The 27,015-nt window shown below is 42.8% G+C and overlaps 1 protein-coding gene across 1 annotated transcript; it reads right to left on the minus strand.

Moving 5' to 3' along the window:
• Positions 1–1,629: 1,629 nt before the first annotated feature.
• C7H4orf54 (chromosome 7 C4orf54 homolog) lies at positions 1,630–26,512 on the minus strand. The gene is given in 3 exon segments (XM_072625057.1): positions 1,630–7,012; positions 21,088–22,977; positions 22,980–26,512. Coding segments are annotated over 2 exon segments (5,355 nt in total). The 5' UTR covers positions 26,488–26,512; the 3' UTR covers positions 1,630–7,012; positions 21,088–21,130.
• Between the last annotated feature and the right edge of the window lie 503 nt (positions 26,513–27,015).

A 27,015-nucleotide genomic window follows, 5' to 3' on the forward strand; every position in this document is an offset into this window, starting at 1 on the left:
GAGCAGAGTGAAAATTGACCCAGATGGTGAAAGGTCTTGAAGCCATGTCATATGAAGAAGAAGAAGGCCAGGGAAAGGAGTCAGCAAGAAACTTAACCACAGTCCTTGTGTTAAAGTGTGGTGGGGAAGGTGAGGGGAAGAGAAAGTAAGTGCTAAGGAGTGAAGAAAAGAGAGACAGGAAAGGAGAAAGGAAGGAAGGAAGGAAGGAAGGAAGGAAGAAAGGAAGGAAGGAAGGAAGGAAGGGAGGGAGGGAGGGAAGGAGGAAATAGTGAGTGATAATTTACCCTGTAAGCCTAGAGGGAGGGCTTCAGGGCCCCCAGAGCCTGAGAGGGACATAAGCCAGGATGTCCCATGGAAGATGAAGTGCTTCTTGGGCCTAGGATTTCTTTTCAGCTTCTCAGTTCAGCGGACCCTAGTAGAGGGGAAAAGGGGTGACAGAATCCTGCCCCTGAATTACAGCAACTGGAGTTCAAATCCCAGCTCTGACTGTGACTCCCATCCCTGGACAAGTCACTCTACTTGTCTTATTTCTAACCTGTAAACAGTGGACTTAGACACTGCTGAGTTTTGATTTCCATGAGCCCTGAATCCCATTCAACTCCACCACGTCTTCAGAAAAATCCATTACTCTATTGGTCATACAAGTTGTATTTCTAAAGGGCAAAATGTGTGTGTGTGTGTGTGTGTGTGTGTGTGTGAGAGAGAGAGAGAGAGAGAGAGAGAGAGAGAGAGAGATTCACTGCCTTGAAATCTTCTAACAGCAAGTTAGAAGTTTTCTAAGTTTTCTTTTTCCTGACCAGCAGCTCTCTTGTTTTTTTATGGCAAAGGCTCCGCGTCAAATGACTTTTGATCATGTTATTGTCACCATTGGACAAGTCACTTCAATCCTCTATCTCAGTCTCCTCATCTGTGAAATGGGAATAATGCTACTTTAGTTACCTCCCTCATAAGACGATAGGGAAAATCCATAAAAATAATATATGTAAAGGTCATTGTAAACCACCAAGTCCAACATCAATGAGAGTGAAGAACCCACATCCAGAGAAGGAAAGGACCCTAGAGGCATCTAGTTCCACCCCTTCTTTCAGATGAGAAAACTGGGGTTAAGAGAGGTGTGTTGCCCAAAGCTAGCAAGTAGCAAGACTAAAATTTGAACTCATATCTTTCACTTCTAAATCCAGTGCACGTCCCACTGAACATCACCATCATCACATCAACTAGTAGTAACAGGTCAGTGTGAGTACTTAATCTAAGAATATTAATAACAAAAGGCAGCTAAATGGTACATTGGACTTGGAGTCAGGAAAACCTGAGTTCACATTTAGCCTCAAACTCTTACTAACTATATCACCCTGGGCAAGTCATTTACCTTCTGTCTGCCTCAGTTTCCTCATCTGTAAAATAGAGATAATAATAGTACCTGCCTCACAGGACTGCTGTAAGGATCAAATAGCAATATATTTTTTTCCCAGGTTGGCAATACTACTTGAAAGATTCTTTGGAAAGATTGCAAGTTTACTATTAGTAAATGTATTTACAAGTATTTAGAGTTTTTCCAAAGTAAAGAAATGAAATTATAACAGATGTGTATTGGGGTTTGAAATAAAGACCTAAAATACATTTCTTTGCAGTTTATTTTATTGAAAAATACATTTTTTTAAAATTCATTAAGAACATTCACAAAACAACACAGTACAAATGGTACCACAACCAATCTCAAGGGTTGGTAATTAAAGGTAAGTAGTTTATTCCCACACGATCCTTTCCTAAAGTAGTTTCCTCCATGTGCAACACACCATTAGTGCAATTTGCAGATTGGACCTGAAGTCCTTCTGTTCCATGCTCACTGCAGACCATGATCTGATCACACCAGCTTTCAGCGAGGAAGGAGCTCTCCACGTCTGTGCTGAAAGCAGGATTACATATTCAAATTCTTTCCATTTTCCTCATTTTTCCCCTATCACCAGAGGAACCACATACCAATAGCCAATGCCTTGGTTTCTCCTGTTATGCCATCCACATTTCTCTCATTGTATGTAACTTCCACAATTCTCACATTCTGTTTTAGCCATAAGGGCACAAGCTGAGCCAAAGAAATATTGGCACCGATCTCCTCAAAGGAGGGAAGAAAGAACCACCTATCAGAGCATGGTTACAAGCACTGAAGATGTTCTTAGGACATTTAGCCCATCCACTTAGCAAAGCAGATGCAGGAGAAAAGGAAAAAATAGCACACACATGAAAGCTTATCAGATCTTGCACCATTATGGGGTATCTCTCATATTACACTGTGGCTGCTATATAAAAACAAAATTCAAGCAGGTTGTGACCTCTGATATTCCTGAGACAAATGTTTGATCTCAAAACCCTGTCCTAGACCCCACAATCACAAGAGTCTAAAGATGGGAAGGACCCCAATGACTCCTAAACCTTTCCTATTTGACTCAAATCTAAGACACTGACTCGTTGCCAATATCTGTACCACTTAGCAGTCTCCTTCATAATACCAGAAACTAAACAGCATACATTTGGGGATACTATCAGATCTCCCTTAGAAATGAAGTTATCAAGAAGTCTTGTTTTAGTCACTTCATGTTTATAGGCAGTTTCACAAAACAAGGACAAGTGACGGATACATATATATATATATATATATATATATATAGATAGATAGATAGATATCTTTTTTCTCAGCAGTGCTATTGAAATTTAGGGCACCTCAGTATGGGGTTTGGCATTTGGTTTACGCATTGGTTTGTTTTTCAAGTACATTTGGCCAAACTGCAAACCTGAGAGTGTTTGTGTGCATACCTCTACCTTGTAAACTGTAATAAGAGACTCCTCCTTGAGCACCAAATAGAAAAAAGTATGCCATTGGTATTTTCAAATGCAGATGGGAAGATCCTAATTTTTTTTTTCCTAGGCACAAGTAGGTTTTTCTGAAGTGATCACAATTAGGCTACTTAGATATCAGTATTTCCTAAAGTTCAAAACATAATTCCTGGTACCAAAAACTTTCAGTTAAGCATAGTCTTTTATATCTACCAAATCTAAAGACATCGAAGAAATATCCTTTTGTTCTATAAGGGATTGATGAAAGAAATCAAAATCTGAGAGTAAGAAAAAGGAAGTCCAGAGTACCAATTTCTGGTCACAGAGGAGTGAATTTTTCATGAAAGTTAACTTGGACATCTGAGAGTTGGGATAAATATACCAGTGTGTGGCTTGCTCTTTTCTCCCTATCTGCACAGTCATGCCCACAAGTGTCTATAATATATTTCATCCTGAAGTGTGCACCTGGGGGAAAAATATATTCTGATGAATTAAAATTTTACATTGGCAGTGACCATGACCAAAATGTTGCTCTTGAGTGGGCACACCTTGGTGGGGGTGACCCTTGGTTTCCAAAGGCTAGGTCAGCAGAGGGCAAATCAACTAATCATCAGTTGGTCTCCCAATCAACAAGCATTTGGTAAGTGGCTACTAGGTGCCAGCTACTGTACTAGGGATTTGGGAAACAAATTCAAAAATGAAATAGCCCCTTTCCCTCAAGAAATTCCTACTAGCAGGTCCTAATAAGTACGGAAGGCTCTGAATACAGGCACTACCAAAGGGCCTGTTATCTAGATACCAGCCTGGCTAAGGATGGAGATACTTCTCACCAAAGAGATAACTATAGGGTTATTTTTTTTTTTTTGGCCACAGCAACTAATAAAACCTTTTACTAAAACAGGGAAGAGAGGGGTTCTACTGTGGTGAGGGGAAGAAATGATTCTTCTTTGGAAGTGCTGTTAGCAAATGAGCTAGGCCATCCACAGCCTCTTAAAATGGGGCTGATTGAAGCCTGGGCATGTTGCCAACAGGATAAGAAAGTATATCAAAGTAAAGAAAGCGTAGGTCAAATAGTACACACACTCTGTGGAAAACTCCAAGTTACATATAAACACAGAGTAATGGAAAAAGTCCTAGGTTCTGATCTCAGATTGACACTGTGGGAATCTCTCTGTGCCTCAGTTTCCCCATCTAAAACATGAAGGGCTGGATTAGGTCTTAGCATTCTTTGGAAATGACTGAGAATTAAAGAAACTTTACACAATGGGAGATCGATACTTTAATGGCTGCCCTAGAGTTAACCGAGTTTGGTGTCAAAAAGTCTCACACAGTTTTATTTTATTCAACGTAAAGAAAGGAAAGTAAATTCCAATTAATTGATAGGGTTTCTTGTCCATCAATATTTAATGCAACCTCAAGAAATGACAAAGTAATACAACATCAGGAATAGCTTTATATTTACTTTACAAAAAAATACTCTCCTATCCTCTGACTTGAGGTAGAGAATTGTGTAGCAACTCTGGTATGAGGCATTTATTTTATTAAAATCAGAGCACTGGAATTAATAATAGCTGGTGTAAAATTAATTTCAGAGGCCAGTGGATCTATTTTCATCATTTTGCCTCTTATTATCTGTCTTATTCTATATCCTATAGAACTCAATAAGGTGAGATAGCTCAAGCACCTGGTATCTGTCTGGATCAAAAAGCAAGAAGCAATATTTCTTATATTCTCATTTCCTACAGAATTCAAATCTTTCCCTAGGTGAGGAGTTAGGGCTTAAATGTGCCATGAAGAGTTTCTGAGGTTGTTAGTCTCACTGAAGGCCATATCTCTCTGTTCCCAGGGACTTAAGATTCTTTACCAGTGACCTGGGCAATGCTGGGCAAATCATTCATGACTTCTTTGGACTTCAGTTTCCATCTCGGTGGATGGAATTGGATTATATAAGACTCCACAGTCCCTTCTAGTGTTAATATTCTTCTGTGCTCTCAGGAATATTTCTCTTTTCCTAGGAAATTCAATGGTGAATAGAGGAAGGAACTCAGAGCTGGGCAGACCAGGTTTAAAATTCTTCCTCTGACATTTACCTTCTATATGACCCTAGATGAGTGATTAAATCACTCTAGGTGAGCATCAGTTTCTTTATCTGTAAAATGCAGGAGATAGACTAGATATCCCTTCCCATATTAAATCTATGATCCTATAAAGTTTTCAACACATTCTCCAAAGCTGGCATTGTAGCTTTTCACTGAACTTAGTTTTTTCTCCCATCAGGTCTCTAGCAAATAATGAGGAATTTCACTGGACAAGCTCTGAATCCTTAGCACCTCCCCACTAATGTTTCATGAGAAGAAGGGTCTGATATAGTAAAGTGACTCACCCGAGGGGCCTTGAGCAAATCACTTATGACCTCAGAGTCAGTCACTGCCATCAGCAAGAGGTCTAAGTCACATAAGAGCAGGTGTAGCTCAGCATGACAGAATTAATGATGCTTCCAGACAGGACTTAAAGCAAAAGACAAAAAAAAGGTCCTGCGACCTTTAGGCCCTAACATATCCCAACTGTATTTCCAGAGGATTCCTGAGAGCAAGCCACAACCACATTCTAAACCCTGTTTCTCTGATAGTCAGATTCTCAGCCAAGTAGATTTGGCTCCCACTTCTTCCAAGCTCAGTGGAACTTGTTTCTAGATTAGGATCTCTCAAGGGAGCCCCCACATTTGCACAGTGGGATCCTTTTCACTAATGATTAGCAGGTCTAACAGATAAGAGGTGTGACTATAGTGGGAAAAGACCAGTGGCCATGAGTCACATGATGTTGCATGCTATGCCAAAAAAAAAAAAAAAGTTCTTAGAAGCAATTCTAAAGAGAAAACAATATTGCTGGATCATATTCTCAAGCCAAGGGTAATATTTTAAATCACCAGGTTTTTTATTTTGAACAAATCAGAACAAAAAAGAAATTCCTTGGAAGAAATTTATGGGAATACGTATTTGGGAATTAGATCAAAAATCTGATTAGGAAGCATATAAATTCATTTTTTTCTCAATAAAGTATTTAATACTATCTCAGATAGGGCAAGCAATCCATCTTCTCATTTTAACTGTTCAAGATTTGTAGTATATTTTTCCTTAAATTTCCCTCAGAGTAATGAAATGACTAAGGAGTGTCCTATACAACCAAAGCAACATCAGATGTAATGGAAAGATTCAGTAGGTCTAATACTGCTGTTCAGAAAAGCAGTCTTGCAAATGTCAGGAGCTGGACTCTTCTGCCATTTTTGCTGCCATGTAGACTGGCCACAGTCAATCAGATCCACCCAACCTCCTAGTAACATCTCATTCTGTTCCCCCAAGCTTTCTTCTGTTCAGTGTACCAGAAAAGCAAGCAGCTATCAAGGGAATCATTAAAACCAGAAGGGGGAAAAAAAAAATAAAAACAAGCCAGACTCACAAACTTGTATCAAAAACCTACATTCTGAAAGAAAAAAATGCCCCCTTATGGGACAGAGAACTTAATTTCAAATTCACTCATTGACTTTCTACAACGTTCAACCTGTCACATTTTCAAGTGACATAACACAGTACAAAGGAGAAAAATAAAACCCTTATTTCTTTTCAAAATCACTTTTGAGATCATACCAAATCCTTTCAAGTAACTCATGAAAAAAACTAGAGAGTAATATGCATTCTAGCAGTGCTATCCAAAGGACTTCCTTATTGCATCTGAAATCCAGATGTGTTCTGACTCCACTAGAGAATCCCACAAGATTCCAAGTACAAGTAACAATGTTCCTCTTATCCAAACGGATATTATGTCTTATTGGCTGAGTTCTTTCATAAGCCCCGGGGCAGGAGTAGCACCTTTCACATAACAAGTTTTAATTGAACCCTGTGAACAATTCAAGGATTTTTACCTCGGGACAAATATGAAGCTTATGTTCTGCATTCAATATAAAAAGAAACAATTTTACAGAAAAAAAGGTTTAGCGTTAATTCAACTCGCTTCGTAAAACTACAATGCTGCTTATTGCTTGGAAAACAAGACGCTTACACACTTGGTTTGTATGGAGCAAAAAATGAGGGAAAAAAAGTAGATGCTGTTTTAGAGATGAATTCTTAGTACTGCTGCAAGGAGAGTTTCCAGATTGAATGAGGAAAGTCCTTCTGCCTTGCTCCTATAAAAATATATTCAAAGAAAACAGTATTAGTTTTTAAAATACATCTTATTTCTTTAAAATTATTAAGTACCCCCCAAATGTTGATTTATAAAAGCTTCCTTAAAGGGTTGATTCTGGTGGTCATTGTAATAAAGTTCCACATTTTAGCCATTTACTTTGGCACAAATAGTAGTAGAAAGAGTCACAAGACACAGATTCAAATTCCACCCTTGGCACTGATTACCTATGTGACCTTGGATAGGTCACTAATCTCCTTGGGCTGAAGTTTGCTCAGGCATGAAATGAAGGCACTGGACTAAATGGTCTTCCTTCCAGGTCCATATAAGAACCCATGCATTGTTGAGTAAAACGTTCAAAGCAAAGACTCCCTTGCCAGTCAATCAGCAGGCATTTATCAAGCATCTATTGTGTGTCCTGGGTTCAGATCAAAATCAATTAACATGGAGTGGTGGAAAAAGCAATGGTCTTAGTCAGAAGACCTGGTTTCCAGCATCAGTTTGGGTGCTTACTAGCTGTATGACCATAAGCAAACTATTTAACCTCTCTGAGCTTCAGTATATATTCATATATGTATGTATATGTATATATATATATGTATATGAAAGGATAATATTTAACCCCCTTAAGGTTTTTGAAAGAAAGATGCAAACCACAATGTTTTATATAAATATGAACTATTTTTATTATCACAATAATTCAAAGCTTTGTGACATTAGGTGCTATCTATAAGAGTGGAGTGGAGGCTTAGGGAGTGTCAAGTATGTATGCAAGTAGTTAAAGGTCCTAAATGGACTGTTCTAATATTCCATCTAGGCCTGGAGTCAGAAAGATGTGAGTTCAAATCCAGTCTTAGACATTATTAGCTGTATAAACTTGGCTGCCACTTAACTGTTGTCTGCCTCAGTTTCCTCATCTGTAAAATGGGAATGATTATAACACCTACCTCCTAGAGTAGTTGTGAGGATAAAATGAGATAATGTTTGTAAATCATTTTGAAAATCTTAATTATCATTTATTTTTTAGAACCAAATGCATACTGTATCCTTAACATAATCACACAACTAATTCAAGAATAACATTAATAATGAAACATTTAAATAGACTACCATAATTCATATTAGAGGTAAAATAATAGAGGTATTTCACTTTGTGGTAGCTGTCACCAAAGAAACAGAAAATGGCAATCTGAAGGATTTAAGTGTCTGCTGTGTTCCAGGCATCACACCAGGTACTGATGATAGAAACCCAAAGCTGAAACACTCCCAGCCTTCAAGTAGCTTAAATTCTATCAGGGGAGATATACACATATATTCAGAATGTCCCAAAACTCAGTGCAATTTTAAGCCATTAAAGTTTAAGAATTATTATTACCATTATTCAGACCAAAGACACACTTTATCCTTAACATAATCACGTAGCAGTTAATGTATTTTTTAAAAAAAAACTTTAAGCTGTACTAGGACTTTTGGGACACCTGTAGTAAAAATCAGCACATATATGCATGTATATATATATATACATATGAAAAATATGTGTGAAGTAAAACACAGGGTAATTGGGGGAATCAGAAAAGCCTTCCCATAGAGATAATATTTAAGCTGAGCTTTGAAGGCAACTAGGCGTTCAAACAGGTCATTCCAGCTCTGGGGGACTTAGAGATCATTTAACCCACCTCCTTCTCCCTCCATACCCCCACCAATTTTACAGATGAGGAAATTAAGGTTTAATATGGGGGGAAAGTGACTTGCACAAAATCACGCACCATACATAGGTGGTAGACCTGAAAAGTTTCATTAAAATTGAATACTTTAACTGGAAAGAATATGGAGTTTGATATTTAATGATATTTAACAATCTGTAGGGAGTGTTCTTATAAATCATTTTAATTACCATATGTTTTTACAAACCTAGATTTCCATATGCCTCCAAATGAGGCACACACAAGTAGCAGTGAGCACTACTTCTAAGTCCCTTCCAAGATTGGCATGGAAGTGGCAAAGCATAATTTGAAACCATTTCTAGCAACTGAAAATAAACCTCCTCTATGTTTACATGCACTTTTCTTAAAAAGGAATTTTTTTTCTCATTTGAAAGGAAACAAATCTGAATTGAGCTGCCTAACAATTTTATATATATACATATATATGTATATATATATATACATCTCAGTTTTATATATACATGTATATTTGTGTGTGTGTGTGTTTAAGCATAAAATTACTTCATTTAAGAGACAGGTCATTTTCCAAATTTTACATGGTATTCATCTCATAAACTTGTCAGAAAATGAATACATTTCTAACTATTTCATTTCTCTTTTTTCTGTATATACAGATTTTTGTTTACCAACATCAGTCCAACTATTTCATCAACTATTTCCAAGAAAGTGGAAATTCTTTTTGGAAAAGGAAATTCTTTTTGCCTCCTACTCTGTCCTCCTCTCCCTCCTTATCTGATAACGAAGTGTCACTTGATCCCTGCTCCTCCTGTCTTCTCCAATAGATCAAATCCTAATTCTCCTCTACCTCTTTAACGTTCAACTTTTCCCTTCAAACATTCTCAAGTCTCCCTAATCCTTAAAAATCCTTCACTAGACCTCAAAATTACTTTGAGCTATCATTCCATATCTCTACTCTGTTCCTGAATCATGTTCCATGGAAAAGTTATCACAGTTACCAACATTGATGATGTTTTGTCAGTCTTAATCCTTCTGGAACTAGCTGCTGCATTCAACCGGTCTCTTCTGTATTTCCATGAAACTACTCCCTCTTGCTTAACTGTCTTCCTGACTGACTACTATTTCTCGGTTTTCTTCACTGAATAATCTAGCATCCATCATCTCACTAAACTGTGAATGCTCCCCAAGGTTCTCTCCCATGGGCTCAAATATGTTTTTTATGTAGATCTATCTATCTATCCCTCCCCAGAATTTCCCCTGAGCCTCAGTCCCACATCACCAATTACCTACTGGTCATTGCAAGCTGGATGTCTTGGAGTCATCTTCAACTCAATGTGTCAAAAAGTGAGCTCATTTTCTTTTCCCTTAAACCCCCCTCCCCTTCTTCCCAAACTTTTCTATTTCTGTCTAAGGCATCACCGTCCTTCCGGTTTTTCAGATTCACAACATTGGCATTTTCTGCTATTGCTTACTCTCCCTCATCCCACAGATCCAACCACGTTGCCAGATCTTATCTTTTATACCTTCATGACCTCCTCTGTGACTCACACCCCCTCATTTCAGACCCTCATCACCTGTCAGCTAGATTATATCAACATTCTCATAATTGGTACCCAGCCTAAGCCTCTCTCCCTGCTTACAGTCCAGTCTACACACTACCAAAGTGCAGTTCTCTAAGTGTAGATCTGACCTTGCCACTCCCCTGCTTAATTAACTCCAAGGACTTTCTTTTCTATTCTTATTCTAGAATAAAATAGAAACTTCTCTGTTCATCTCTCAAAGCCCCACACAACCTGGCTCTAAGCTATCTTTTTAGCTTCTTTGGACATAGCTGTCCTTCCTCTCTGCAATCCAGCCAGATGAGCCTTCTCTTTGTTCCTCCACACACAACATTTGATCTCCCACTTCCATCCCACATGTCTGAAATGTACTTCCTCCTCATACCTCAGAGAATTCCTGTCTTCCTTTAAAACACCATTCAAGTGCCTTTTTTCTTTAGGAAGCCTTCCCTGATCCCCCTTAATTGCCACCCCCTCCCAAACTACCTTGTAATTGACTACTTTGTGTATATTTGTTTTCATTCACTTTATAATTATGCCGTATGCATTTTCAAATGTACTTGTCTCCCCCATTAGTGAGATGCTCCTGTCAGGTAGGGATTGTTTCATTTTTTGTACTTTTCTCCCTGGTGCCCATTACTTAGTTAGTAAGAGCTTAATAAATACTGACTGAATCATTCGTCTTTTAAAATAAACTGAACAGAAAAGAAAAATGAGTTCCACGGATGAAGACTCCGAAGAATACCCAAATTCTTCTCATTATTTCCGTTTTTCTTCTTTTGGTTTTCTTAGTATCTTAAGGACCAAATGCTTTGGAAACCCATGTGTTGTACACCATTCATTCAATACACTGAATCTTTGTATTAATAGACGGTTTGTTGTGTTGGAAAGAACATTAGCCTGGGTTCTGTGTCTGGCTCCATTTCCACAGAGAAGTCACTTAGCTTATTTAACTCTGGGCCTCCATGAAGCAATATTTAAAATAAGAAAGTTGAACAAGGTAACATGAAAGTCTCTTTCAGGTTTAGAAGGAAATTGTTTGGTTAATTGGCATTTCCCTCATCTGAAACTATGGTTGTAAAAAGGCAACACGAGAAAACTGTAGAAGTAACATACTAGAACTAAGTAAAATCAGGATTTTTCACAAGAAAGTAAGATTTAAGATTCAAAAAGAGCCTTCCTTCCCTCTATCTTCCTCTTGTCCAGCAGGAAATCACTATAGGTGTTAGGTGTTTTCTCCCCTTCAGTTGAAAGAGCCTAAGAATGTTATTAATACTAATAACGAACATTATTAAGAATATCTGCACTGGAAGTTCTCAATTCAGATTTTTCACATTTTTTATTACAGTTTTTTAGATTTCATTTTGATTTTGTCAAACAGATCCTTGCTTTCACTGTTATAAGTAATTCCTTCCCTTAAATAGATTAGCATTGTCTCTATTACTTCTTAAAACCCAACATAGTTGTCTCGAGCATTAAGAGGTTAAGTGACTTGCCCAGGATCACACAGCCAGGATGTGTCAGAAATTGGGCTGGAACCTAGGCCTTCCTGACTCCAAGGACAATTTGCTATCGCTGTGCCAATTAACTCACAAACCTACCTGGTCATGCTTCTCTGGTTTTGGTTTTATAGAGGGCTTCTCTTCACTTAATAAGAACATCAAAATCAGTGATAGTAACAACAGTAAATTGCCTTTATTTGGCACCTCACACTTTACAACTACTTTCCTCAAAGCATCCCGTGAGGTAGGTAGGTATAAGTGCCATGCTATTATTACCTTATTAGTTATTATCACAGCTGAGGATCTGGAGTTCTCTCTGCTGAGGATATTCTCATTCTTTCAGTCACCCAGGTTTGTACCTTCCAAGGCATCCTTTCCTCTTCCCTTTTCCTATCCTTCCATATCCAGGCATTTGTCAAGTCTTTTCATACCTTCCTTGGAACATTGCTGATATCCATCCCCTTACCTCTGCTCATACAGTCAGCACCTCGGTACAGTCTCTCGGGTAGAGTACTCATCTGGAGGCTTCTCTACATTCAATCTCTTCCTCATCTCTCTGCTTCTCACAAGTTCAAGCCTCTATTCACATATCTCCTCCTATAAAAAAAACAGCCCCTCATACTCTCCTCAATTCTGGGGCACTTTCCTGCATCAGTTTTCATTGTACTATATCTATGTATTTGCTGGGTCACCTCCTTCTAGTAGAATGCCCCTTGAGGGCAGGGACTTTTTCCTTTTTGTCTTTGTATCTCATACAGTGCCTGGTACCTAAGGGTACTGAATAAATGTTTGTTGATGGATTCACATATCCTCCTGTTTGAGAGGTACAGTGATGTAATGCACAGAAGGTTGTCGTTAGAGTCAGGAACACAGGAGTTCAAGTCCCATAGCTGAAATGTGTTGTTTGTATGACCCTAGATTCGTTATTTATCTTCTCAGGGACCTCGGCAATTCTCTAATATAATAATTTGCCGAGCCAATTTGCGCTGGTTAGAAAGAATTTCCTCGCTGACAGTTCTTTATGCATAGATCTAGTTTAAAAAAAAATCACTTCCTACCACTCTCTGCTTAGAATTTATACCCAAATAGAGGAGAGAATTGCCATATGTAGCTAACAGCCCATGCTTTGGGTTACATGATATTTTGAAAGTCCCCAGGGTATATCAGAATACCCGGGCATTCAACCAACCAGCCACAATGAGGAAATCAGTCATCTCCAATGGTGCTATAGGCATTCCGGCTAGTTTTAGGTCTTACTCCACCCCAGGGCAACCCCAGAGTAAATATTTGCAGCCTGGGTTGGGTTCAGATAACTTGGTGCTTCCCCTGGAGGTCTATTCTAGGAATGGACAAACTGTGGTGATCTAAAAAGGCTCCTTGGCAAAGAATCCCTGCCTGAAGCATAAGCTTCTTCTATGGCATTCCCAATAAGTGGTCATCAGCCTTTCCTTGAACTCATTGCAGGAGCTCTCCTGCAATGACAGGGAACTCACTACCTCACAAGGCATCCCAGTTCACTATCAGTTAGTTCTAACTTCTAGGAAACACTTTCTTATATTGAACAGAAATCTCTCTCCCAGTAACTTCCATCTATGGTTTGATTATAGGGCTCTCTTGGTGAATTAACCCTTCAAAGGAGGTCCTAAGGAATTTAACCTAAACAATCAGGCATCTCTTCTATGGGTACTCCTCAAGAGGAGTAGACCCACCATGACTGATTAATGATCTCATGGACAGAAGCCCAGCCAACAGACCAGGAGTGAGCTTCCCAATGCAAAACTACTTGGAAAGATTTTATACTACATCATGGCCCTAGGTTTTGGACTCTCCTTGGCCCAGCCCCAGTTACTTCATGGGGGAGTGGGGCTGGCTCCTAGGTTGGAACAGATTTAGGGAAAGGGGGGACAGGAGGGAATGGGAATGACAAGACAACTCATTGGCTACAGAAGGAGAGTTCCTGTGGTCATTAGCTTTCCTAATTGGTCTTATAGCCTCATCTCTTTTCTCTCCAACCCATCCCCCACACAGCTACCAAGAAGATGTTCCCAAAGCAGCCTCTGACCATCTGTCTCTCTCTCTTTCTCTTGCTCAAGGGAGAGAGTCACAAAAACACAGCTCATACGAGTCAGAGGCAGGATGGAACCTAGGTCTTCCCAACCTTGATGCCAGTTCTCTAGCCCTGATACCATGATGTACTCAGGGAGGGGGAGAAGCATAATAGGGTGGGATGAGGAGGCAGGAAAACAAAAGAGAAGTATAATTAAGCATAGAAATAGCTGAAACTGAGGGAAAAGAAAAGATTCAAACAACTGAGTCAGAAACAGTCAGGGGATGGATTGAAAATGGCTCCTTCCCTCAGGAGTCAAGCAATCTTATTTCAGTTACTAGCACTGAGGAACACACTGATTGGAGTTTTAGGCCAGAGGTTCTTCCACACTTTTGGTGTCACAGACCCCTTCTCAGAATAATGCCAGCTAGGTGGCCAGTGCTAGAGCCAGGACTTGGAATCCGAAAAAACTGAGTTCAAATCTGGCCTCAGATTCTTCCTTAGCTATGTAACTCTGGGCAAATCATTTAACTTCTGTCTGCCTCAGTATGCACATTTGTAAAATGAGGGTAATAATAGCTCCTACTTCATAGAGTTGTTGTGTTAATATATGTAAAGAACTTTGCAAACCTTAAAGCAATATAGAATATATATATATATATTCTATTTCTATATTAATTTATGTGTATTTATTTTAGGTTTTTGTTGGTTTTCAGTTTTTAGCAGTCACTTCCATAAATTTTAAATTTTCTCCCCCTCCCTCCTCCTTCCCCCCATGATGGCATGTAATCTTATATAGATTCTACGCATACATTCTTATTAAACACATTTTCACATTAGTCATGGTGCATAGAGGAATTAAAACGAATGGGAGAAACCATGAGAAAAAACAGAGCAAAACATAACAAAAGTGAAAATAGTCTGCTTCATTCTGCATTCTGACTCCATAGCTCTTTCTCTGAACGTGGGTTGCATTTCACATCATGAGTGCTTTGGAAATGTTTTAGGTCCTTGCATTCCTGTGAAAGGTTAAGTCTATCAGAAACAATCCTCACACGCTATGGCTGTTACTGTGTACAGTGTTCTCCTGGTTCTGCTCATTTCACTCAGCATCAGTTCATATAAATCTTTCTGGGTTGTTCTGAATATATACTTTTTTAAAACAAGCTCACAGACTCCTGGGTAAGAATTCTGCTTTAGGCTGTGCCTAACCCTTCTGCTTCCCTGTCAAGATGCCAGTGTTACATACAGGTCTTACTTGTTAGGAAACACAGTAACTTAGAAGTTAGGAGAGGAATACAGGAAAAAGTCTAGCACAGATTTGAGACCATGAAGGCAAAAACTATGAGCCTACATCACGTTTCCTTCTGTACAGTGCATTTATCAAGAATCCTTTTCACTTTTCTGCACTGTCACTATTCTCATTTTACATGGGGTGGGAGGGAAGGAGAATTTCAGTGAGGTCAAGTGACTTGCTTTTGCTACAGCCAACAAGACAGAATGGACAGCTGAACTCAGTTCTTCTGACTCCAAGATCAGGTATGTTCCATTACAGTGGGCAGCCAAGAAGGTAGGTAAGCAAACTCAGTAGGCAGAAGAAGGGACAAGCTGACTGTGACTGGTCTGCTCTGGGCTCTCCCACTGCCCCCCGCCACCTCCTCCCCACATTGAGGCTGTCTGGCCTATTACAAATAGACAGCTCAGAATTCTTTGGCCTTTGCTGACCATCATCACTGCATTTGCCAATAAAATTATCACTCAGATCCTGAAACAACGTATGATCTTTCCTCAGTGTTTGCACTATATTCAAGTCAAGTCAACAAATCAGCTGAATAGCTAGGTGATGCAGTGGATAGAGCACCTTGCTTGGAGTGAGGAAGACCTGACCTCAAACCTTCAAATGTGACTTCAGACACTTACTAGTTGTGTGACCCCTGTACAAGTCACTTAACCCTGTCTGCTTCAGTTTCTTCATCTGTAAATGAGTTGGAAAAGGAAATGTATCTTTGCCAAGAAAACTGCAAAAGGGGTCACAAAGAGTCAGATATGAATGGAATGACAAACAAAAAGTTGGTATTAACCACAACGTTAATCACTGATTCTCTCTATAGAAACTAAAGAGGAAAGTAATTATTATAATAATAGTTAATATTTATATAGAGGGAGCCAGTAGCTCAGTGGATAAAGCACTGGGCCTGGAGTCAAGAAGACCTGAGTTCAAATACAGTCTTAGACATTTACTAGTTGGGTCACTTAACACTGTCTGCCTCGGTTTCCTCATCTGTAAAATGAGTTGGAGAAGGAAATGGCAAACCACTCCCATATCTTTGCCAAGAAAATTCTAAACGGGGTCATGAAAAGTCAGACATAACTGAAAATTACCAAATAACAAAAACTATGCGCCAGGCACACACACACACACACACACACACACACACACACACACACACAGTAATCAGTGCTAGGTTCAGACACACAAAAAGGTGAAAACAGCCCCTGCTCTCAAGGAGCTCATTGTCCAATGGGTAAGATGACACATGAACAACTGTATACAAACAAGATACAGATGGATTGATTAAAGATGATCCCAGAGGAAACGCATTTGTATTAATGCAAGCTGGCAAAATTCTCTTGAAGAAGGTAGGATTGAGCTGAGACTTGAAAGAAGCCAGGAGGTGGAGATAAGGTGGGAGAGCATTCTAGGAATGGGGAACAGCTGGTAAAAATGCACAGGGCTGGGAAATGGTTAGCAGTGTTTGAAGAACAGCAAATAGTCCAGTGCCAATGGACCATAGAGTACCCATCATCACACCCCTCCAACTGCCAAAGAATTTAAAGTCTTAAAGGGCAGGGACTACCCCATTTTGGACTTTGGATCCCAAGAACCTAACACAGAGTAAGCACTTCATAACTGTTAAATGGAGGTTGTTAGATTCATGACATTATGAACTCACTCATTCTCAATGTATACTCCTTACATAATTGTTTCTTTGAAAACTGTGAATTCAATTGCCCCAGGTTACCTGGGACCCAAACCAAACTTCCCTCTCTTTAATTTATTGTAAGTATTAAAAGGTCCCTTAACCTCTCTGTGCCTCAGGCAACTTTCTAAGACCTAAGTAGAGTCAGCATAGAAGGGTCCTAGACTTGGAAGCAGAAAGATCTGAGTTCAGACACAAGTTATGTGACTCTGGACATGTCAATTAAACCCCTCTGTGCCTCAGTTTCCTGATTTGTAAAATTAAGAAGTTGTACTTGATGGCTCCTAAGGTCCTATCTAGCCTTAAGATCCTAAGTTCCAAACTCATAATTAGGGTTGACCCTCATCCCATGGACTACACTACAATAACCTTTCATTTGGTGTCCCAGCCTCAAGCCTCTCCCTACAGCCTCTCATCCTCCACTGAGTCAACTGATTTTCCTAAAGCATAGGTCTGATCATGCCATCCCATTCCTCTCTCCCTCTCTAATGGCTCCTTATTGATCCTACTGCTAGGATATAGTAGGATATCAACTCCTTTGTTTGAGGTTTGAATCTTTTGACAACCTGGCCTCTCCTTACTTTTCTAGCTGTCTTACCCATTTCTCCTCTACTATCCAACTCTCTCCAGGATCTATCCATCTATCTGGGCCTTTACTCCCCCTCCTCACTAGTTTCCCTTCAAATCTCACATCAAATGCCATCTCCACTCAATAAAGCCCTTACCTGTTGTGCTGTGTCTCCTCAAACTCAAGTCCCCTGCATGGTACTCTACTTTGTAACTGTACTTGGCACATGCCTATGTACCAGATCTTGGAAGACAGAGGTCTTCCTGCCCATAGACATCATAACAGGATTTTTGAAATAGATCTTTGCAGGTAAAGGAGGTCTCCAAAAGCTCACTCCACTTCAATATGTACACATTGTCTCCCCTATTACAAACTTCTTGAGGGTAGGGATTGTTTCATTTTCGTCTTTGAATCTTTACGAATTAACCTGTCTATATAGCAAGGACTTTATAAATGCTAATTGATTGTATTTGATTCTTGCAAAAATCAAAGAGGGTGGGTGGGAATGGATATTATTGTGACCATTTTACAGATGAAAAAATTGAGACCCAGAGAGACTGACGAGAGCTTTGCTCAATGTCCTATGTCTATTATTCAGCACAGTTTTGACTCTGGCCTCTAATTCACAAGTGTTCTGGTTACTAATGCAGGGTTTTTCCCACACTATATGGAGAAATGTTCTTGTTCTTTACTGCCTTTCCCTTTACCTCAGTATATAGGAAGTAAAAACTCACATGTATCAATCAACAAGAATTTGTTTAATGTGTGCTGTGTGTCAGGCACTCTATTAAGCCCTGGGTATACAAAGAAATCATTAAAAATGATAATAATAACTTTATATAGATCTAAAAACTTAATATTTATTAAAAGTTTATATATTCTATCTAATATATGCCATCTAATCTATTATAATGTATTATATCATTTTATAAAACATTATGATATATTAGACATAATATATGTTATATATGATATATTAGACATAATATAATATATTAGATACAAGATATAATAGATATAATGTATTGTGTTGTATATATTCATTATTAATAACCTATCATATTAATTATCTCATTTGGTCCTCACACCATTAAAATAAGGAAACTGTAGGTGAGAGGTTCGGTCACTTGCTCAGGGTCACTCATCTAGGCAGTGTCTAAGATGTTATTTAAATTCAGGAAGTCTAAGGAATTTGCATTCTGTCAGAGGTGATGACATACAGGTAGCTCTCTATATAAGTACAAATGAAATAAAATCGATATGACTCTTTAAGGTTTGCAAAATACCTTCTTTCCAATAACTCTATGAAGTTGTTAGTGGATGGATGTTCAGAAAAAAAACCATAGTTTGGTGTTTGTTCATGGTCATGAACTTATTGTCAGCCTCAAGGCAGGGAAAAGAGACAGGGAAAACATTTGGAAATGGAAGTGTTGTAAACCTAAAAGATATTAATATATTTTTGTGAAAAAAATGTAAGTGCCAGAGTCAGTATTCAAACATAGACCTTATAACACTAAACCCCATGCACACACTATAAGCCATGTGGTGTCATTTACTCAGGGCTACCCATAAACCAAAAATCTGCTCCTCTTAGGGTCATAGAATCATAGATTAGAATCTAATCTAAACCTCTCATTTTATTTACAGATGAGGAATATTCCAGCCCAGAGACCTCAAGTGACTTGCCTGGTTAATGGCAGAACTGGAATTTAAACTCAGATCCTGGTGACTCCAACTTTCATTTAGCAATGCCTGTTTCCTTCCATTCTAGAGAACTGACCTTTCTTCAGTTTCTAAGTGGTCACCAGGAGTGAGAAAAATCTTCAGGTATGAGTCACTTAAAGTTGCCTACAATTTGCAAATGACATATGTATAAGAATTGGACAATACAGAAATAAGAAAAGAAATCTCTGAAAAACTAATAAAGGGGTTGGGAGGGAGGAAAAAGGATTGTATATTTCTCCCAAATGCCCACAGGGCAAAGACAGCCTTCTCCCCCTCTCCCAGCCTCTCCACATACACACTGTCCTCCATGCCCCTGAAAATTAGATTTGGAGATTGGGTTTTGTGAGGAGGTGTCCTAGATTTGAAGAAAGGACTAATTTGTGTGTATGTTCCCTTTACTCCTTGCAGAATCCTGGGTGCTTGTCTAAGTGGCTTAACAAGAAGAGTTTCCTAGCAAGCTGAGGCAGTCTATGTTTACATGGGCTATGTTTTGTGTCTAAGAGGATAAGTAAGGAGAAAGCAAGCATTTTTATTTTATCTGATTGCCTTTTCTAATGAAAGACAGCATTTCTCCCACTGAAATCAGCAGAATGCCAGTCCTAAAAGGAGTAGTTGGTATCCCAGAGTACACAAAATCCCAGGTTAGGATCGCAGTCATCCCTGGGTCTCTTCATGAACAGCCAAAAAATGGCTACCCAGCCAGTAAGTGGGCGTATGTTGCAACATTGGCATCTTTAGCTTTCAGAAAGGTCAAGTTGTGTGAGGGAACTGCTGTGAGAGAGAATGAGTGTGCCTGCGTGTGTGTGAAATACCCCTAGTAATAGCCAGTGAAGACATAAAAGGAACTTACAGTCAAACAAACATCAGAGCTAAAGACCAAGAACTTAAGAAATGCCACTTCAATTAGAAATATTATCTAACTCAAACAGGAAAGAAAGATGAGGGGGAGGGAAGAGAAGGGCTATCTGGTTTCTAATAACCACCTTTAAAAAGAAAAACAAATTGCCTTTGGCACCCATTGAAAAGCAATCAGACTTACGATATGCCTCAATTTGGTTGTCAATAAATATGTAGTTGGTGCTAGGAACAGTTCTAGGTGCTGAAAATAAAAAGATGAGTAGAAAGCAATTGCTCAAATTACTGCCAAAAAAAGCCAACTACTTTATGTTATTGTGCCACGGTGGGGGTTGGGGTGGGGAGGTGATAGAGAGAAAAGGGTGGAGGTGGGGGTTCAGAGAGGCTAGGAGAGAAGGCTAGACAGAGTATGGATAAATAAAACCCACAGCCAATCCACAAACCTCATTTTCATTTCTTCCCAGATTTCACTGTTTATCAGAGCTTTAGCAATTAACTAAAACATAACCTCCCATCACCTCTCTTTGCTTTTGCCCTTAGGTTCTAAGGAAAAGTAAAGTGACTGAAGTCAGAAGGGGAGGAGGTTGAGAGGCACATGGAGGGCTGGAGGACAGCATAGCAGAAGCAGATGGAATGGATGATGCAGAAACTTGAAGGGGAAAAGAAGAAGAACCTGGGATATCATAAGTATAGGTATATATAGCTCCCAGTAAAGAATGCTGACTGCCAATGCAGATTGGCCCCTTTAGTCTCAGAGAGGTGGCCCACTAGAAATTTAACTCCTGAGTAATTGGAATGGGATAGAATCTAAACTCCCTGAAATGCCCACATGGCAAAAGATAAGACTATCTCCCTCTGCCCTGTGAACCCTAATGCCCTAGCAATGGATTGTTTGTATGCATATTTATATATACACACATATATACTATATATGTGGACAATAGTATATATGTGTATATACATATACATGTATATATAGCTCTTTCAATATAATTGGTTTCTTTTGTAATTTTTTGTCTTTTATTTCTTACATTTCAAAGTACGATTCTGGGAAGGACTTTACCAGATTCCCAAAGGGGACATGACACATAATAAGAGGCTGAGCACCCCTACCCCTACAATTTATGAACTTTAAACAAGTGAAATTCAAAACTTACCTGACATTGCTTCTGTTTGTTTTCCCATAAATGTTTTTGCTCATCATCTGTGTTCCACCACGAAGCTCATGGTGGTACCATCAAAGGAAGGGGGCGTGATGATCCTTGGCCCCAGTGGCTGTGAGGTGATGCTGATGACAGGCTTGCCGTGCACCTGGGCAAAACCCTTGGCCCCCACAAGCTGGGAGGTTGCGGTGGGGCCAGAGGATGAAGTAGAAGAGGGAGGCTGACCCATGGCAATAAAATATGGGGTCTCAGCAAAAGCCATATCTCTGGGGGCTACTGCATCTTTGCCAGAGGGATCTCTAGTCATGGGAGAAAGCTCATTTCCTCCAGGAGTATGGGTGAGGGTCGTTGGCTGCAGGGCATTGGGGGGCAGCATAGGGGGCAGGAAGCCAGGGTAGATCATGTAGGTGGGGCCATAAGCCCCAGGGCTCAAAGCTAAGGGAGGGATGGGGATGGGCATGGGAGTCACTGCCTGCTGCTGGGAGGTCATGGGGACGTCTACATACTGCCCAGTCTCTGGATCAAACAGCCGTCTTGTCATGGGTTGAACTGGTGTGTCTACCAGGTAGTACTGACCAGTGGTCAGATCTAGTAGCATCTTTCTCTGGGTTTGCTGTGTCTGTGGCTGCCCGAAGGGGTCCGTTGGGCCTGGGGCTGCTGCTGCAGGGGGTGGGGCAGAGATGCCGGGAGGGGAGAAGCACAATACCTGTGGTTGGGCCCCGTGCAGGGTGAAAGGCAATGGCTGCTGGTGATAGACAGCTGTGGGGGCATGCTCAGGGCTCTGGGGTACGGCTGAGGCCGTGGTGGCCGGGTCCCGAGCATTGTCTGTTTTATTGCGCCAACTAGGACGACTGACCCCACTGCTCTGGGCACCCTTGGCGCTGCTGGAGACCTGGCTGCGGGCACTTAGGGGAGGCAGGCTGCAGAGAGTGGCAGCAGAGGAAGCCACTGCTCCTGCTCTCCCAGGTACCTCGGCACCCCCCACGTTCCCTTTGAGAGGGCTGCTCAGGTAGCTCCCACTGTCACTGCTGGTTGAGTCCAATCCCTTCTCCCCATCACTGCCATTTTTCTTGGTAGTGATTTCAGGGGGCAGTGTTCGGGTGGCTGGAGAGATCTTTAGGGACCGGAGTCCCTGGGACTTAATCCCTTTTGCGGTTGAAGAGCTTTCCTGGGCGGGCCCTTGAGGGAATTTGCCCGCGATCCCGCCTGCCACCACAGCAGTTTTCTGGGTACTTATGAAGCTATTTCGGTTGCTAGGTAAGGGAGGTAAAGGCTGCAGAGGCTGGGTCCTCTCCACATCTTTGTGGGCTGGGGGAATGTAGAGAGATCGGGGTCTTTCCCTAGCCATGTTCTCAAAGGCCGCAGCCCGGGCCGACACACTCTCGGCGTTGGGGTTGGAGTTTCTTCGCTGAAGGCGTTCTGGGGCCACCCCCCTCATGACCACCCCACTCTTCCCCCCTGGGCCTCGTTCTTCTACCTCGACCAGTCTCTTGGCTGGCTTGCCTGCTTCCCCACCAAGGCCTTCGCGTTCTTCACTCTCGATGAGGGACAGCACATGACTGTCAGTCATCATGGGTAGTGGGTCACTCTTGCGTTTCCATTCATACCTATTGAAGCTGTACAGCTCCTCCATGGATCTCACCGCTGCCGTGAGTTTCTCTAGGGCATTGCGCGTTGACTTGGGAGCTTTGACTTCCTCCTTGGCCTCTTCTTCCTTGGACTTTTCTGGTGTCTTATGCGCAGACGCCTTGGACACAATTTTTAGTACAGGCAGGTGGGAACCGTGTTCAGTCTTATTGGGAGCAATGGTGGCCACAGGCAACCGACCAGACGCCCTGTGAACTAAGACTGTACCTTCTGGAGATGAGGGAAGGGTCCTAGTGCAGCTTTCCCCATACTCTCCCGTAGATCTCGTTCCATGCCTTCTTCTCTGTGGTTGGTGACGGCTTGACACGTGATCACCATTGGGGACAGGGACTTGGGCGGGCCGCCGCCTGCAGAAAGCTGCCTGGGTTTCGGTCCCGAGGTTCCCTGTTCAGGGGTCACACTTCCTTTGTCACTGCTTTCCCCAGATCCTTTGATCAATTTCCTGACGTCTCTCACCTGGTGGAGCGGCCCTTGAGTTTTGGATTTGTCCCTCACATCTCGTACCTGGAACTGGGGCACCTTTTCCAAGCTTTCCCCCCTGAAAAGTTTCTGCTGAGCTCTGTTGTTGTCCTCAGTGGTCTTGAAAAGGGTTGAAGTGTTGTTGCCTGCCAGCTTCGGGGTGAGTAACTTGGCTATATTAAAGTCGGCACTGGGCTCTTGCACGCTGCCCAGGCGGATCTTGATTTCAGGGACCTTGGGTTTGATCACAGCTGTGGAGGCAGCCTGGGCTGTAGGATATTTAGTGGCCTGTTTTCCTGGCTGCTTGTCTTTGGGCGTGTGCTGGATGTTGGGGACGAAGAGTCGCGACATGATTGTTGACTTACCGGCCGATATCTCCCCAAGGTCAGCTTTCCAGTCTCCACCTTTGGAGAGTTTCAGTTTCCTGATGGGAGCCTTCTGCAGGTTCTCAGCCTCCCTCTCCTTCCAGGACCTGAACGCGCTGTTCTGGCTGCGAAGGAAGATGCCCTTCACAGTTTCGGAGGCGCTCTTCTTAATGCCACACACCTCTTCTGGCCGGTGGTCGGTTAAGGATCTATTGGATCCATCACTGCTTTCCCGGGGAGCACTTGCTTGAAAGACTGGAGATTTATCTTCAGGGACTGGAGTGTCCCCACCAGCATCTGAGACACTGACCACTGTGTACTCAGAACTGGCCTCTGAGTAGTGGGAACTCTGTCTTTGCAGACCCTTCTCGGGGGGCCTCTCCCAACCAGACGAGTCCTCGGGCTCCCTGGAGGAGCCAATGGGCTTCTTGTGAGATGTGTCTGAGACTTCTCCCCGCTCCATTTTGAACTCCTGTTCCCGCTGCATCTTCTTGGAGATGACATTTTTGAGAAGACTGGAAGCAAATTTGGACTTTTTCTGTGTCCCTTCTGCCAGAGAGGAAGGCTTGCTGCTTTCCGAGGTCTCGGAGCCATCATCTGTGTAAACTGACCCCGGGGCCTTGGCACCTTTTTTCCCGGACCCAGCAACAGAACTTGCTTTGCTCTCGCTGCGTAAATTTAGTGTCTCCAAAAGGGTGACGACTCGGGAGCCGCCTTGGACCTGTTTCTGGAAGCACAAAGGTGTCTCCACGTGGGTGATCTCTCCATCTACCTTGCTGACCACAAACTCCAGGGCCTTGGTCTGAGACTTCTTGGACTGGATATAGAGTTGGTCTGCAGAGGTCCGGGCCCCAGTACCCTTGCGCAGCCCTGCAGCCACAGACGCAGCGCTGTTCTTCAGCAGGCTCTGCTCCACCCTGGCTCCGAGACCCCCACATTTTAAATCCAGGAAGGTCGACCAGCGGCCAAAGCTGACGTCGGAGAGGGCTGTGGAGGAAGCTCTGGAGCTGATGTTAAGGGCCTCGAAGTAAGGATAAGCCAGGCTCCGGAAGGCTCGGGATGTCAGGTTACGCACCTCTTTGTCTGCATCGTCCAGCTCACTGACCGCACTGGACGCCCCACTCGAGTAATCCACCAGCTCCTTCGCCCGGATGGCCCCACACCTGGTCTGCAGGCGGGCAGGTACGGCAATAAACTTCTTTGCATGGTCTTGAGCTGTGGCTGCAGCTGAGTTCGGCTTGGGCAAACTTGAATTGTGTTCAGCAGCTGAGGAGACTCGGAGGCTCATTTCGCCTTCATGCTTGGCAGCGTGAATAATGTTTTGCTTTGCCCGCACGTTGCTAGGCTCATTTATAGCCCGGGAAGTTGGTTTGATTGATAGGCGGATCTGGCCTGGAGCGTTCCCACAGCTGCTTGGGGCTGCTGCTGCTGGAGCTGCTGCTGCTGCTGCTGGAGCGACCTTCTGGGGCTCGCCTGGGGGCTCACATAGGGGGGTGGCAGCAGCCGCAGTATCAGTGTCACTTTCAGAGAGGGTGCTGCCCACTTCAGTGCTGCTAGTGTCACGGCCATCGCTGGCCATGGTTGCATGCCCTGGCTCGCTACTGATGGGGGTGGGAGACCTGGTGGCACTGGTGCTTGGGCCAGTGCTTAGGTAGCAGCTGTCTTCGGTCGGGGTAGTGTTGTCCCCGGGGGTCTCATCGCTACCACCGAAGGAAGCATAGTCAACGAAGGAGTAGATCACGTTGTTATCTTCGAAGTCCCAGCGAGAGGCCAATCCGAGGTCAAAGTCTGTGTCCTGCTCGACTTCACTCAGCTGGATCTCATGGGTGGTGATGTAGTGAGCCTCCTCATTCGGTGGGGGGTGGCCGCAGCCCTGGCACTTGGCAGGGGTGGCCCTGAACCCTGCTGGGCCTCCCCTTCCTGTTCCTCTTCTTGCTTCTCCTCCTCTGGGCTTGTGGGCTGGCTTGTAATCCTCGGGGCGGCTGGGCTCACGGTCACTGCCCTCACCGCTCTCACTCTCGAAACCTAAGGAAGAAGACGATGAGGCTGGACCACCGATGGATGTAGTCGTGGCGCCCAGGTGGGGGGAGCAGGTTTCTCTTACCTTGTCTGCTGGCGAAGAGGAGGCAGAGGAGGAGAGAGAAGGAAAGGCCTTGGGACCCCCATGGCCGCAGGAGAGCTGGAAGGCGGAGAGTTCCGAGGAGGTAGGAGTCAGGGGAGTGGGGGCAGTGGGCTCCCCCAGGGGGTTGTTAGCTCCGCTCTGGGGGCTTCCAGGGTCACCCACTAGAGTTAAGTTCAAAGCCCCGGGGCTTTCTGTGGCTTCTCCAGCGGGGCCACAGATCTCCACATATTTTGCTTCCCCCGATGGCTTTGGCAGAGGCAGCTGCTGCTGTTGCTTGAGGTCTTGGCTGCCTTGTCTGCTGCCCTCCCCATCCCCGATCTCACTCAGTTTGGGCTCCTTCACTAGGTCAGGAGTGGTCACTTCCATAATGATCCCTTGCTCAGGCCGCAGTGACAGGAGGAGACAGTGACGAGAGCTGAAGACGTCTTGGATCCTATTCTGGCCCCCTCTGGGACGAAGAGTTGCCTGGAGAAGGGACCCACGTGCCCGGACTGGCCCCCCAGCTGGGGACGTGTCTACCACTGATAGCAGATTCAACTTCTTCAGCCCCTGTGGCGAGGCCTGGGCAAACCCAAAGGAGATGGGAAGGCCCCTGGATGGGGTGGCGGAGGTGGTGGTGGAGGTCTGTGCTGGGGGGGCTGCTGTTCCTGCCGTGATAGCTGCCAGGGTCTTGTAGCTGAGCTTTGCCGTACAGTTGTTGGCTTGGCACTGTCCACAGCTATGAGACTGAATGCCATTGGTAACAGAAGGAGCAGCATCTGTAGCCCGACCGGGAGACACCCAGAAATGAAGGGAAAGCATGTGTTGGTTCTTGTGTAGCCTTGTCCAGGTCCTGAATGGGGTGAGAGAGGTTCACGTCATTCCAGAAATATTTTTAGTGTCCATTCTCCAGGCATACTGAAACCAAACTTCTGGATGGAGAAGAGAGGTTTCACAAAGAATTTTGAGAGACCAGACACAGAGAGACACAGTCAGAGACAGAGACACAGAGAGAGTCAGAGAGACACAGAGACAGAGACACAGAGGGAGAGAGGACAGAGATCTGGGAGTGGGGAGGTGTGATAGAAGGGAATTATATGTTTTTATTCAAAACAATCAGAACAGGCTATAATCTCTACTTTAGATGGGTTAAGAAAATAGTAAACTATCCTTCAACTTCCCCACCTCTTTCACCCCTAGAAGTCCCAAATTAATGAGACTTTTATCTTTCTCTCTCCCAATTTTTCATTGTATCTCTAACGTCACATTCTTCATGCACAGAATTCCTGGATAAGTTTCCAGATTTCTCTTGTGCTGAGAAGTGGCGTTTCTCTTGGAAAGTCATCCAAT

Source organism: Notamacropus eugenii, chromosome 7 (genome assembly GCF_028372415.1).
Source record: "Notamacropus eugenii isolate mMacEug1 chromosome 7, mMacEug1.pri_v2, whole genome shotgun sequence".
In the NCBI taxonomy this organism is placed as follows: domain Eukaryota; kingdom Metazoa; phylum Chordata; class Mammalia; order Diprotodontia; family Macropodidae; genus Notamacropus; species Notamacropus eugenii.